The 12,549-nt window shown below is 54.3% G+C and overlaps 4 protein-coding genes across 4 annotated transcripts; 1 reads left to right on the top strand and 3 right to left on the bottom strand.

Annotated features, from left to right (window-relative positions):
- Positions 1-174: 174 nt before the first annotated feature.
- NCS57_00271300 (uncharacterized protein) lies at positions 175-1,141 on the bottom strand (the record flags this gene model as incomplete). The annotated part of the gene is made up of 4 exons (XM_053052736.1): positions 175-354; positions 410-705; positions 806-891; positions 1,131-1,141. 4 exons carry the CDS (start codon positions 1,139-1,141, stop codon positions 175-177), a joined length of 573 nt encoding a protein of 190 aa, XP_052917982.1.
- Positions 1,142-3,230: 2,089 nt separating this feature from the next.
- NCS57_00271400 (Hemerythrin domain-containing protein) lies at positions 3,231-4,124 on the bottom strand (the record flags this gene model as incomplete). Its single annotated transcript, XM_053052737.1, has 3 exons — positions 3,231-3,425; positions 3,481-4,008; positions 4,059-4,124. 3 exons carry the CDS (start codon positions 4,122-4,124, stop codon positions 3,231-3,233), a joined length of 789 nt encoding a protein of 262 aa, XP_052917983.1.
- Positions 4,125-4,865: 741 nt separating this feature from the next.
- NCS57_00271500 (uncharacterized protein) lies at positions 4,866-7,527 on the bottom strand (the record flags this gene model as incomplete). Its single annotated transcript, XM_053052738.1, has 3 exons — positions 4,866-5,589; positions 5,642-6,711; positions 6,763-7,527. 3 exons carry the CDS (start codon positions 7,525-7,527, stop codon positions 4,866-4,868), a joined length of 2,559 nt encoding a protein of 852 aa, XP_052917984.1.
- Positions 7,528-10,522: 2,995 nt separating this feature from the next.
- Positions 10,523-11,651, top strand: NCS57_00271600 (uncharacterized protein; the record flags this gene model as incomplete). Its single annotated transcript, XM_053052739.1, has 4 exons — positions 10,523-10,635; positions 10,687-10,877; positions 10,936-11,149; positions 11,204-11,651. 4 exons carry the CDS (start codon positions 10,523-10,525, stop codon positions 11,649-11,651), a joined length of 966 nt encoding a protein of 321 aa, XP_052917985.1.
- Positions 11,652-12,549: the final 898 nt, after the last annotated feature.

The following is a 12,549-nucleotide window of genomic DNA, read 5'->3' on the forward strand; positions in this document are numbered from 1 at the left end:
GAGTTAAACAAGGAAAGCAAAAAGACACAAGCTCCTCACACTCCAGGCCAAGTCAAGCATGGCGTTCCCGTCAGTCAGCCCTCCTTTTCATGCTGCATGTTTCCGCTTCCATCTTCTTTCTACTTTCTGGGCGAGTGGGTTGTCTGTCTGTCTGTCGTTTCTCCTCTCCGCCTTCTACACCAGCCCGTCATACAGGGATAGCGCCGAGACAATCGTCTCGTCTCGCTTGCTGCCCTCCTTGAACTCTTCCATGTCTAAGCTGCCGTTCTCGTCCTTGTCCATCATGCGGAAGATCTTCTTTACTCGCTTTTCTGGGGTATCTTCGTCTTCGGGGAGTTTAACCATGGACCCAACCTGAGCGACGTTAGCAGCTGAAGAGGGGACATATCCCTAGAACCCTAGGACTCACCATCTTGTAGATGGCCTCAACAATCTTGAGCATCTCATCGTAGCTAATCTTGCCGTCGCCGTCAATGTCGTACAGCTGGAAGGCCCAGTCCAGCTTGTCCTCCATCTTGCCTCGGCTAGTAACACTCAACGCGCAGATGAATTCCTTAAAGTCGATGTTGCCCGACTTGTCGCTATCGAACACGTTGAATACATAATCGGCGAATGAGCTCGGATCCCCGAACGGGAAGAATTGTCGGTAGATCTTTTGGAACTCCTCCTTGGTGAGCGTGCCCGAGGGGCAGTCCTTGAGGAAACCTAGGGCCCCATTGTCAGGCAAACCGTATTATCTCGGAGAGGGGGGTTCGACGCGGCGGCCAGGGGTAGGCAGTGGCGACGGCGGCGGCAGCAGACTCACCCTTGTACCATTGCTGCAGCTCCTTCTTGTCAAAGTGAGTCGACTTTTGGAGCTCGACGAGCTGGTCTTGCGACAGCTTGGACTGCCTGGATGGGGGAATGAGAGTGGTCAGCATTATAAACCGTCATCGTGGTTAAGCCGATCCAAGTACAATGACGTCGGTCCCTAGCTTCCGCGGGGATCCGAAGTTGACAAATGCGATTGCGCCTGACGAGGCTCTGGCTCAAAGGGCGATGCACGTCACCGGGGTGCGCGGGGGAGGCAACGCCCATGAAGCGAGGACGGCGAAAAACATGACAGATGTAGATTAGAAAGATGCACTCACGATTTGCCCATGGTGTCTTAGAGTCCGGTTCGTGTATCGGCCGGGCCTGGATAGCGAGCGCGAATTGCGCAACCGTCTATGGGAAATAGGACGTCCCGGTGCGTCTCGAAGTCAGGAAAACGAGGGACTGCGGAGACAGGTCGCGAAGGCGATAGAGAGGTCTGGTTCGAGAGGCGTCGGGCAGTCGTCGATGAGTGTATCGAGGTTGACGTCTCAAAGATTTGGTGGAAGAGGCGACGTTGGCGGAACCGAGTGGAAACGACGGGACCTTGGTGAGGGGGGAGGCTTTCAGGGTCGTGAGAGGTGGGCGTGTGGTGGGCGTGACAGCAAGACGCAGCCGTTGATCGCGATCATCAAGTTGGTAGGTAGGTATAGATGTTGTTTCAGGTTCTGGGGTTCGAGAATATTCAAAGGTGAGAGTGGTAGATGCAAGCACTCGAGAGAGCGAAGCAAGCTTGGGGCGGTGGTGGTGGAATACCGGTACGTCGTAAGAGTGGAGGCCGCTAGGTGACAAGAGGACGGACGGACGACGTTTGGGTTGGAGGAGGAGAGGATGTGGATGTGGATGACGGACCGGGCAAAGTTGGAATGAATGCGAGCGAGTGCGCGTGTGAGAGTGACGGCCCGGGTGAGCGAGATCTGGGGCGTTGAGAGTCCCTCTACTGGGCTGGAGGCGGCTCTTGAAACGTGGGACCTGAAGCAGGGCGAGCTTCAGCGGGCCTTCAGCGCCTTGTCCAGCAGGTCATAGGGGCCTCGGGTGCGTCCAGGTGCATCCAGCCCGGTGGCCTCCCTCCCTCCTGTCGGGCTGTTGAGGTGCTGCCCACTGGGGACACGCCGCTTTAGTGGGGGCGGGGTCAATCAATGGGTGACGGACCTGGACCCCGCAGCAGGTGGTGATGGACAGACAAACCCTGGGCACTTCAGTCAAGGATCCTCGCTCTCCCTCTCCCAAGACCGACTCGGCTCTGATGACGAATCCCGACGCGACGACTCGAGACTATTGGTCTATCGTGAGTCCTTGTACAATTCGAGACGTGACCCGAAATGTCTCGCAGACTTGGCCAAGAGCTTCAGATGTTCCATTGCTTATCCTCGCAAAAAAAAAAACATGGAACGCTACCCATCACCGACCTCTAGCCGAGCGAGGGCCAATCACTTGCCTCTTTCAACGCCTGCCACCTCTTTACGGCAACCGCTCCGTTGACCATCTGCCCTGGGTTTTGCGAGAAGGGCGTGGCAGCCCAGCCCTGGCCACACCCGGGGGCGAGCTTCCCATCCTTGTGTGGCTGTGGCGGAGTCTTGGAAAGCACCGAGAAGACGAACTGGTTCTGTTAGAGGAGAGTCCAAGCTGGCATTAGTCACCATCACCTACTCCACTCGGGTTAGCTGCCAATCTCTACGCTACAGCAACACAAACCCTGTCTCTGGCTCTGCAAAAGGTACAACCACCATCAACCATGCCATTGACGAAAGAAGAAGTACCTTGCTCCCTCCCTGGCAAAAAAAAAAAAAGGTACCAAGCGTCCGTTGTATGCCAAGTCGGAAACGCACGACTCTATCGTCAATAAGCTCTGCTGCGCCCGCCTGACTAGACCAAGGCGTCAGCGCCGTTGGGCTGCTTAACCCATCCTGGTAAGCTCCGTTCCAGCCATGACATGGATTCTTTCTGTTATCTTTGATGAAGGAGAGACGGATGTTTGTTCAAGGCAAAGGATGAGATGTATTATTCAAATCATGAAAAATGGTCGTTGTTTGCTTGCCATGAAGGCGTTGCTAGCTACAACATCAGTTCCAACCACCATCATCCAGCCAGGCAGCACCTCATGATGCCTCAGATAGCGTCCCTCCGGTCTCGCTGCACAGCCTCAAAACCCACTCGAAACCATGTCACCCTCGAATTCGCCGAGCATTGTCGACAAGGTCCCTCCCTGCCCTCCTCGATCTCGACATTATCCCTAGCCTCATTGGGCCGCCACAGGCCATGCTATCATGACTCCGTTCTTTCCTCTGCAGCAGCTTGGGGCTTCTAGAATCCATGATTCTGCATCAACTCGCTGCTCACCACCAAAAGCAAACTGATATACACCGTCTTCTGCCGCTTCATGATGCAAATGGTAGCTCCTGGGGCTGCGAGCTGTAGTCGCATGGCGCGAACCTCCACCAGTCTTTACGCGTATTCATAAACAGGTACCGCATCACCCACAGGACCAGCCATGGAACAGGTGGGAAACTGCTCCAAACGCCGCCCTCAAAGGTCTTGTCGTGGAGGATCATGGTCAGAGGAAACGTGTTGGTCTAACATTGCAACTGTCAGCTTCTTCGTCCAGCGTCTTGAGGGTTGGAGACTTGCCCGAAACTCGGAGTCCTTCATGTCCTTGCTCACAATGGCATCAACCGTCTTCTTGAACCAGGCTGCCCAGTCGCACTTGTCTTCATGATCTGTCAACTTGACGAGCGATTCGATCTCGTGAACCAGATGCTCCTGCATTACTGGAGCAAACGAGTCGATAATGGCCTTTAGCTTCTCTCCGTCATAAGTATCGTTGCCGCTGCGAACTTTGTCGAGATACTCCATGTACTGCGTCAGCCCGTCATGAAACGCATGGTGCTCTGCCACGCTGTCCCCCATCAGGCCCGGCACCTCTGTGATCTTCTCAATCTCCGGAAACACCATCTTCTCCTCAGTGTCGTGGTGCTCCGACAGCATGGCCCCCCACTGGTACGCAAAGTTGGCAAAATCGAGCTTGTCCTTGTCTGTCCCTCTGGCCCCGACGTTGACGGCCTGGTTGTAGACTGCGTTGATGCCCCGGAGGATGAGGTTGTGGACGAGTGTCATTTCGGCCGCGAGCTTCCTTGCCCCTTGGACCGGCTTCTCTACCTTTTGATGAATTAGCAAGGAAGTTGGCTGCAGGTGTTGAAGTTGCTCACATTGTCTCCAGATATTGAGGCGCTTATAAGGGGGAATGGGCCATCAGCCCAAGGTTTAGAACTCATGATGCTCCCGTTTTAATTATCAAAGTGGACTAGAGTGTCGTTCAAGACATCCCCTCAGTCTAGGGGCCCTTCCTCGAGCTCTTATTTATACTTCATGTCCTCCCCCCCAAGATGTCACCCGTCAGCCCTATCATGCTAGTGTTACATTGCGTAAACCTGATTAAGCCTTATTAACGAAGGATCCTCATCAATACCCGTGCAGGCGGCTCGAAAATAAGCACCGCGCCGGTACTGGCACCAATATTGTATGGGGAGAGCGGCGGGGAGCCCACCGTGTCCGACGGACTTTGCTTGTTGCTTACGCTCATGCCTTGGCCCATGATGCCGTGGCCCAATCAGCAGTGGCTCATCAAAGCACTGGGAAAGTAATCAGGGAACCGCGGTCGATCGATTGGTGGTTGAATACGGCCAAGTCCTTGGATCCAACCTCGACCTTCTACTCTGGGGCATAACTAAAGAATAAGCAAACCAAGAGACTTGACAGGATTCATTTGTTTCAACTTTGATTCAAGGTATCATTAGCCACAGACAGTTCCGCCCATGCGTGCATGCTATGCTCTGCTATGCTGCTTTTTCCCAAGTCATGATATGATGCCTCCCTCGCCTCAGTACTCCTACTCCATCCCAGCTCCAACAGATTTCAAAAAACTAATCATCCCGTCTGCTTACCTGTGCCATGACGAATCACCACCACCATCGACGCCACAAGTCTCAATCAACCACTATACACTGCCGCGGCTTTCACCCAACCACCGCCTTCATACTCAGACTTTCGAGGAAGCCTCCAAGATCCTCCTTCTTCACTTCCACCACGCAGTGCTCAAAGCTGTCGATGCGCACTCGTGTGTTGGTTTCTGATACAACCTCCTGGAATGCGCTGCCAAACTTGTTCAAGCCGTAGCCCTTCTCATGCTCGACATCCTCGTCTTCTGACTCGTCCGAGTCTGAACTGTCAGATCCTTCTGATTCTGTCTCCAACTCGTCTTCGTCGTCGCCTGCGTCTCGCCGTGCTGCCCGCTTCTCTTCCCGAACCTTCTGTTTAGCAAGTCGCGACTCCTCCTTCTTCTTTAGTTTTGCTTCTCTTTCAGCCTTCCGTTGTTTCGCTGCCTCTCTATCAAGGAACGTCGTGTCTGGGCCACCTCCACCGCCCGTTCCTACAACGACGTATACGCCGCGCTTCTCGTTGAGGCTGGCTACAACAAGAGGTGTACCACGGCCGCCGTGCGATAATTTTCCATGAGCCTCCCTCTCCTGTTCGGCAAGGGCTTCTCCAATCCATAGTGAGAGCTTGGTAAGTGCAGCGGGATGGGTGAAAAGTGATACGTCAGGCCCATCCTTGACAACGCACATGCGGAATGCGCGGAGATGTTTGATCTGTTTCTTGTTGATGAGAGAAGTTCCTGTGCGGTAGATTGCGCGGTGAAGAAATTGGGCAGTGGGAAGGCCACTCTTCAAGGCATCGATGCTGTCATGACTGTTAGTATGAGTTTCTTGGCTTGCGAGAATGGTCAACTTACTCCTCAAGGGCATCGTACGCCTCCCAGAATCGCCCAACCCATTCCTCTCCTTGCGCAGCGAATTCGGCTTCCTCCTCAATTTCCTTCCCGACTTGACTTGCTGCTGGCGCATTGTCTACTGTTTGTGCGTGCTTTCCCACTTCAAGGAGTGCGCCTATAACGACACCGACATCTTGAGCACTTAGCGTTGCCCGCCATCCCCAGCTTCGGACAAAGCCCCAGCCATCTTTGGCACCAGCGCGGTCTTTTCCATCAGTGTCGACCGACGGTACCATCTCGTCGAGATTATATAGTGAGCCATATTTCAAGAGCTTGGCCCTGAGCTCCCGCTTGAGCATCATGTCCATGTGCGTATAGCTCTGTTTACACTGGGCCAGGCTAACTCCCATCTTGGCAAGCAATTTATGGAGACGCTTGATTCCCGTCTCGCTCCATGTTTTGAGCCGAGAAAAGAGGTAAGGAGAATGAAGCATGCTGTCATAAAGACTCCAGTGTCGGATGAGTAAGAACCTGGGCTCAGGGGATAGGCGAATCCCAGTATCCTCCGGATTTCGAGCTGTGGTAGGGATAACGCCTGTGTTCTCTGCAGCAACACGTCCGTTCGAGATTTCTGGTGGGTTTAAGCGTCTCACTTCATCACGAAGGAGTTGCCGTATCCTGGCTCCTCGTACACCTAGCCAACCCGTGGGACGGCTCCTGTCGCTCTGTCTGATAGGAGCAGCAATGCCTGCCGATGAACGGCCATAGAGCTCCATAGATGTGACACCAACGATTGTAAGCCAGAGCAAATCGTTATCCTCTCTACCAAGTTCAGACGCGAGCGAGTACATCATCGACGACAGTGGCTCCGAGAAAGAGGAGCCAACCTTGTAATAACGGTGGAGAACAGCCTCGTTTTCTTGTCGTATTCGTAGGAGCCGCCTTCGAAGTGTGCGTGCCGATGCAGCTGCTGGCGGTTGCGCTCCTGAAGGAGGCTCAACTGGATCGCTTGATAGACCGATGGTGGGGTCTTGCAAAGATATAAGACCTCGAGGCTGAGGGCGTCGCGGTGACTCTGGGATAGGACTTGACTGGAAGGCTGTTAGTCATGGCTGCGTAGCAATTAAACCTGGGTCACATACTGAATTACTCCTCCGCCGTTGCCGGGGCCTGTCGTCGTCGCTGAAATCATCATCGGCGTCTGACCAGCTCTTACGCTTCTGCCCTGCATGAACAGGCTCCAAGTGTTGAGCTTCATGCTCGTCGTCGTCTTCGTCGGAATCTCCCAAATCCTGGTCGTCCTCGTCAATCTCGGGCATGTCCACCAGAGCGAGATAGGCGTTTCGCTCCGTCTCCATGTCCTCCTCGATATCACCGTCGTCAAAGACCACAATCCCACCCTTGCCTGGTCTAAAACCACGTGTGATCTTGCCGCCATCAACTCCCGGGGGGCTTCTGGATTGGTAAGATGATGAGATCTCGGTTGCAGGATCGAGGGGTAGACCGCCAAACACGTTTCCCAGGTTCCATGGCCGGTGAGCATCCATGACCCAGACCTCCACGCCACTGTAGGGGGACTCTTCGCCTTCAGGCTCGAGTCCAAGAAGCGGGCCAAGATCAACCATGCCTCCCACGCCCAGGCATACAACCACACCTCCGCTACCGCCCTGGGACTCCATCATGGGCATCACCAGTTCTCGGCCGGCCTTCTCGAGGTCGGTGTACCCGGCCACGGGCTGTATCTTGTGGGGGATGTAGTCATGTTTCAATAGTCTCGTAAGGATCCTGCACGCGCAAAGAGCATCTGGTTCAAGGGCGACTAGGATAAGGACGGGTGGAGAGAGCGGATGCCGAGTTTGTTGGAGGTGAGTGTATAACTTCGAGATCAATGACCGAGGGAGATACATGGCTGTGAAGTCCTTGGAGCGGTTCGATCGCTATATCCGTATATCGTCGATTTCATGGGGCGCGTGGTTGATTAAGTGACAATGGAAGAAAAGTAGTCAAGGGGTGAAGTCGGCGCGTTGGCGTGGTGTCGCGTAAAGTAGGTGGCTCAGGGCTGGAGGGATAGGCAAGAAGGAAAGTCGACAAAAGAGAGAACAATAGAGCTTAGACGATCAACTATCGGCAAAGGAGCCAATGTGATAAGGAAAGTAAACGGTCGAAATGTGCGTATATCGCGAGTCCGGGTTGGTATGGCAGAGCAATCTAGCGAGTGTCTCGATTGCACATGGGCCACTCCAGCCAAATTGGATGGACGTGTTTTTGGCGACGCGACTTTACACGGTCTGTCAGTGAGCCATGACGCGCCTTCCCTCGTTGACGAATTAGGCGGCGAGGGTTGCCCCTCCTTCCAAAAAGGGATGCAACGGCGGCCGGAAGCGCTGAAGCAAATAAGCTTTAGGGGACACACAGCAAGGGCAAAGTACCTCTACCTCTGAGGAAATACTCCTAGTTTGTTACGACATATCTTACCTAAAGAATAGGAAAATTTAGGAAAAGATTCTAATTATGAGAATGAAGGCTCTATAAAGTCTCCAGGAATTACTTGGGATTCTTTACGATGAATAGGGCTCGTTTGAGGCGGGCATAAAGTGATGCTTGTACTGTTGTCCCTTTTTTTCTTCGACCGCGTGGGGAGTCCAGCCACTGAGAGACGGCAAAATGCCAAAGGAAGGGCATGAACTGTAGGTCAAGCACCTCAAGAGTGCACCTTCCGATCGATAACCTCCTTTCTCGAGATTCTTCTTCCCAGACTTCGACTCTACCCCTTCTCAACCCTGCTTGAGCAATTTCATATTCTTCTGTGCCTGAAACATTGTCAGCCGCAGCGCAAGCATATTCAAGCACTATTGCGGCACGGCAACGTCGAAACGCCAACTCTCGGCTCTCCCGAGCTCCCTGTCGCTACAAAGTTCCCAGCATCGAGGCCTGGGCTGGGCCCTAGGTTGATGAATTGCAGGCTTCTCGGGGGTTAGGGATGGCACAAACCCTTGACCTTCTCACCAGTCTAATTGATGGGGTTGCAATGAGGCTTTGATAGACAACAACAACCTGGGCGCCTCTTCCCCTCCCGTCACTAACAGCGCGAGAAACGAGAAACCTCGCTGACCGCTACCAAGCTCCGACCGAGGCAGAAACCCTAATCTCCAGGGCCCCCTCGTCCTACCTATCGATGGACACTCTGGCAAGGCTCCTAAATGATCTGATTGCTGAGCTTATGGAGCGAAAGGATCAGAGCAAGCATGTAGCTGGTAATCCGCCAGGCGGATTGACACTAACTAATACCTACCCACTGGGATCGCCTCGGCTACGAGCACCGTTACCGACCAGGTGGTTCAGCAACTTTCCAGAGCTTGAAACTCGCATTGGAGTGGCATCTCAACCCCTGAGATCTGCCAGAAGATGGAAGGGCGGACAGGAACTAGGCTCAGCGTTGTGCTGTGCTGTGCTATGACAAGCCAGGCGAAACACGGCAGTTGTAGCATGCCCGGCCCGAACACCCAGGCCTCCCAAGGGTTGCATACGGTTGCAACTGAATGCGGGCTGGGCTGGCTCTGCAGAACCAGCATGGACTGTTAGGCTAATGATTGCAGGAGAAATGCCTCCATAACGCGATGCAGCGCAGCCATGTCGAGTGTCGTGCAGTCCGAACCGCGAGCGGGCAGATCGGAGCTCATCTGGCGGGGTCCTTTGCACTGTGGTCCACACCGGTACCAGGAATGACACGCCCATCCCATGCCATCCCATGCCACCAAGGTCGAGCCGAACTGGTGACAAACACCTCCAGCCTTCGCTTGGTGTGCGTGAGTTAGCGGCTCATGAATGAGGGGTCGATCGAGATAATGGCACGATGACTCTGTATCGTCGTCACGGCTCCCTTGGATATTTCAAGTCGCAACGTGTGAGCATGGCTCGACGTGCTCGGACAACCTTTTCCTCGTTTGAAGCAGAAACCGCCCTTTACCCACTCAGAGTTGGAGGGCAGCAGCAGCAGCAAGGTCCTTCATCTCGTCGGCGTGTGTCCATCTATCCATTCCGGTGCATTAGCTGAATGGCACCGTCTCAACTTGGGTCGTTTTGGCCTCACCCTTTGGACCACGTCATAACCAGGTCGCAGCTCGGCCGCTGATCGGTGCACTTTTGTGGTTATCTCACAGGCAGGCTCCTGAAAAGGGTTTCGGCTTGACCCGACGGCTCGGGGCCCTGGGCTGGCTGCTGGGGCTGAAGAAAGCATCCCGTCCCGCAACGGCCACCTTGTTTGTTACCAGACCTCTGGGAGGTTTCCTGGGGCATCCTATCCCTACGCCGGCCACCCTCCATCCCGTGCTTCTGGAAGCGGTCCCTCGAGGCGCCCCCTTCGCATTGGCCAGCACCTCGACACCATTCCCCTCTCCACGGCCCGGTTTGCTGGGTCCTCAAGCGCCCTGTCCTGTGGTGTCGGTCGTGTCCTGCCCTGCCCTGCCCTACGCAAGTTGAGTTCTCTGTCAGACAACGTCCCGCAGTCCCGCCGTCCTGGGCGCCAGGGCGTGACTTTGGGCTTCATCGGCGTCCCGAATTCCCAGTTCTCCTGGTCCTGTCGCATCCCACCCCTCCAAACTTTACCTCCTGGCCTCTCCTCACCCCCCCAGTACCCTTCCCTTGGGATCAGCTCTCTCCGTAGCTGCTATCGGCATATAGTCACGACCCACCGCCCACCCCATCCCATCTTACACTTAACGTACTTGGTTAACCTGACCAAGTGTCTGTCTCGCCCCATTTGGTTTGACTCTATCTTTCTTGAGCCTAGCTGTGTGCCCATGTATTCCTGTCGTCGTCCTTGTCTTTTCTCCGCCACAATTGTCTCTTCTCGAGCACATTCCCTCGTTGGGGACTCGGACTCGGAGCAGACATTCTGCAACCATGGACCGCAACGACCCCGAAGAGGACCCATCATCGGATTATGGAGACTCAATACAGACATCCGAGTTCACGTCAGTCAACACGCGGGAGCTTTACTCGTACGAGCACGGAAGGTGTGTCATATTTGCTGAGCTACACTCAATGGCGGGAGACTAACTTGCCAGGCGATATCAAGGCTTCCTTCGAGGTCGCTACGGCCTGCCTAATGATGATGCCGAGCAGGTTCGCGAGGGCCTGAAGCATAAGCTGTACTTGGACTACCTTATGGATGGCAAGCTATTCTTAGCTCCAATTGGAGACTATCCGCAAAAGATTGTCGACCTTGGGACTGGCGTTGGGCTGTGGGCGCAAGATAGTCTGTTCCTCCGCACCTCGACGCTACGTTACCGCAGACTGACCCTTTTCTATCTCAGTGGCCGAGAACTTCCCCAGCGCACGTGTCATTGGGACCGACCTGTCACCTATTCAACCACACTGGACTCCTCCCAACGTGGAGTTTCGGGTCGAGGATCTCGAAGACGAAAACCGCCCATGGACAAGGATCTATGCCGATGCAGATCTAATTCACATTAGAGCTCTACTGCAAACCCTGCGCAAACCGCGGCAACTCATTCAGAGGTCTTTCGAGTAAGAGTTACAGTTACGCATATTGGAACAACAGGTGCTAACAATCTGGGTTAGGGAACTGAGGCCCGGAGGCTGGATCGAAATTCACGAGGTCATCTCAAGAGTCTCCTCCGAAGACGGCACAGCCGATGACCATCCCATGAACAAGTTTTACGACCTTGTTGAGGGACACTTTACCGCTATCTACGGATGGAACCTGTCCTTTTCCAACCAAATTGCAGAGACACTGGAGGAGGTTGGCTTCACCAACATCAACACGCGGTGCCAGTCGACTCCCGTTGGACGATGGCACAGCGAAGCAAAGATGCGAGAGATTGGAATTTTTACCCAGAACATCACCGAGGATTGGATCACAGCAATTCTGGGTCGGCCTGATACCATGGGGCTTTCAGATGAAGAGGCGGATGAGCTCGCGCACAGTGTGTTTGAAGCCTTCAGGAACCCCCGCATTCACGCACAACTCAGATGGGTCGATTTCTGGGCACAGAAACCTCTGTCCTAGAAGGGCGCAGAGAGCCAGGCCAGGCCGGCTAGGCGAACAGCCAGCACAGCTCGGTCATCGGGGCATCAGCCGTTGCTGTGGACCTTGGGCAGAGCCTGATCCAACGAGGTTCAGGTCGCATGCCGCATCTGCATGCTCGCGTCTCCGCTAGAGTTGTGCAACATACCTAGCAGAACGCTGAGCCGTTGGTCTTGGCCGCCGGGGCGCCATGGGTGGAGGGTTACTTCGCATGGCGCCCCGACGCAGAAGAAAAGCAACATACGGCAAACATTTCGTCCTCGAAATGACCTATCACATGGACGGCGAGGATCGGCACTCTGCCTCTTGCTATCCAACAGGGGAAGAGCAGCATGAAAGAATGTCTCGCGAACCGGTCGGTCAATGAATGGCTTTGTCAGGCGGTGGAGACTAGGCTGCTGCGAGAGGCAGGGGGCTGGGAACAAGGTATCCGTACCCAGGGATGGAAGGCGAGTCAAGTTAATAGTGTGCTGGGGCGGCACTTGTTCAGGCTGCAAGACGATACCCGTACCGTAGCTATCTTCACACATTATGTCTCAAGGAAGAGAGAGGAATGAGCGCATGTTTGCATGGGCGGGATCAAGAAGACGGACTCTTGATTGGAGGGGAAGCAAATACTATACTATTCGCAATAGACGATCGAGAACATCAGCGGATTGATCTCGTCATGGCTGCATCCATGAGACGTCTGTCTTGTCGCGTCTGCATGTTGGTGCTGACAATTTGGTTTCAGGGTTCTGGCTTCTTGATATTGAGGGCCGTCTGTCACACATATTTAGAGTCTCAGGCCCCCGAACACGTGGATGCCATCAATAGATGCTCTCCTTGTTCAAGTAACCTGAGTTGGGTTCTATATACCTATCTACAATAGCAGTGAGAG

The sequence above is a fragment of the Fusarium keratoplasticum genome, chromosome 2 (genome assembly GCF_025433545.1).
Source record: "Fusarium keratoplasticum isolate Fu6.1 chromosome 2, whole genome shotgun sequence".
Lineage (NCBI taxonomy): Eukaryota > Fungi > Ascomycota > Sordariomycetes > Hypocreales > Nectriaceae > Fusarium > Fusarium keratoplasticum.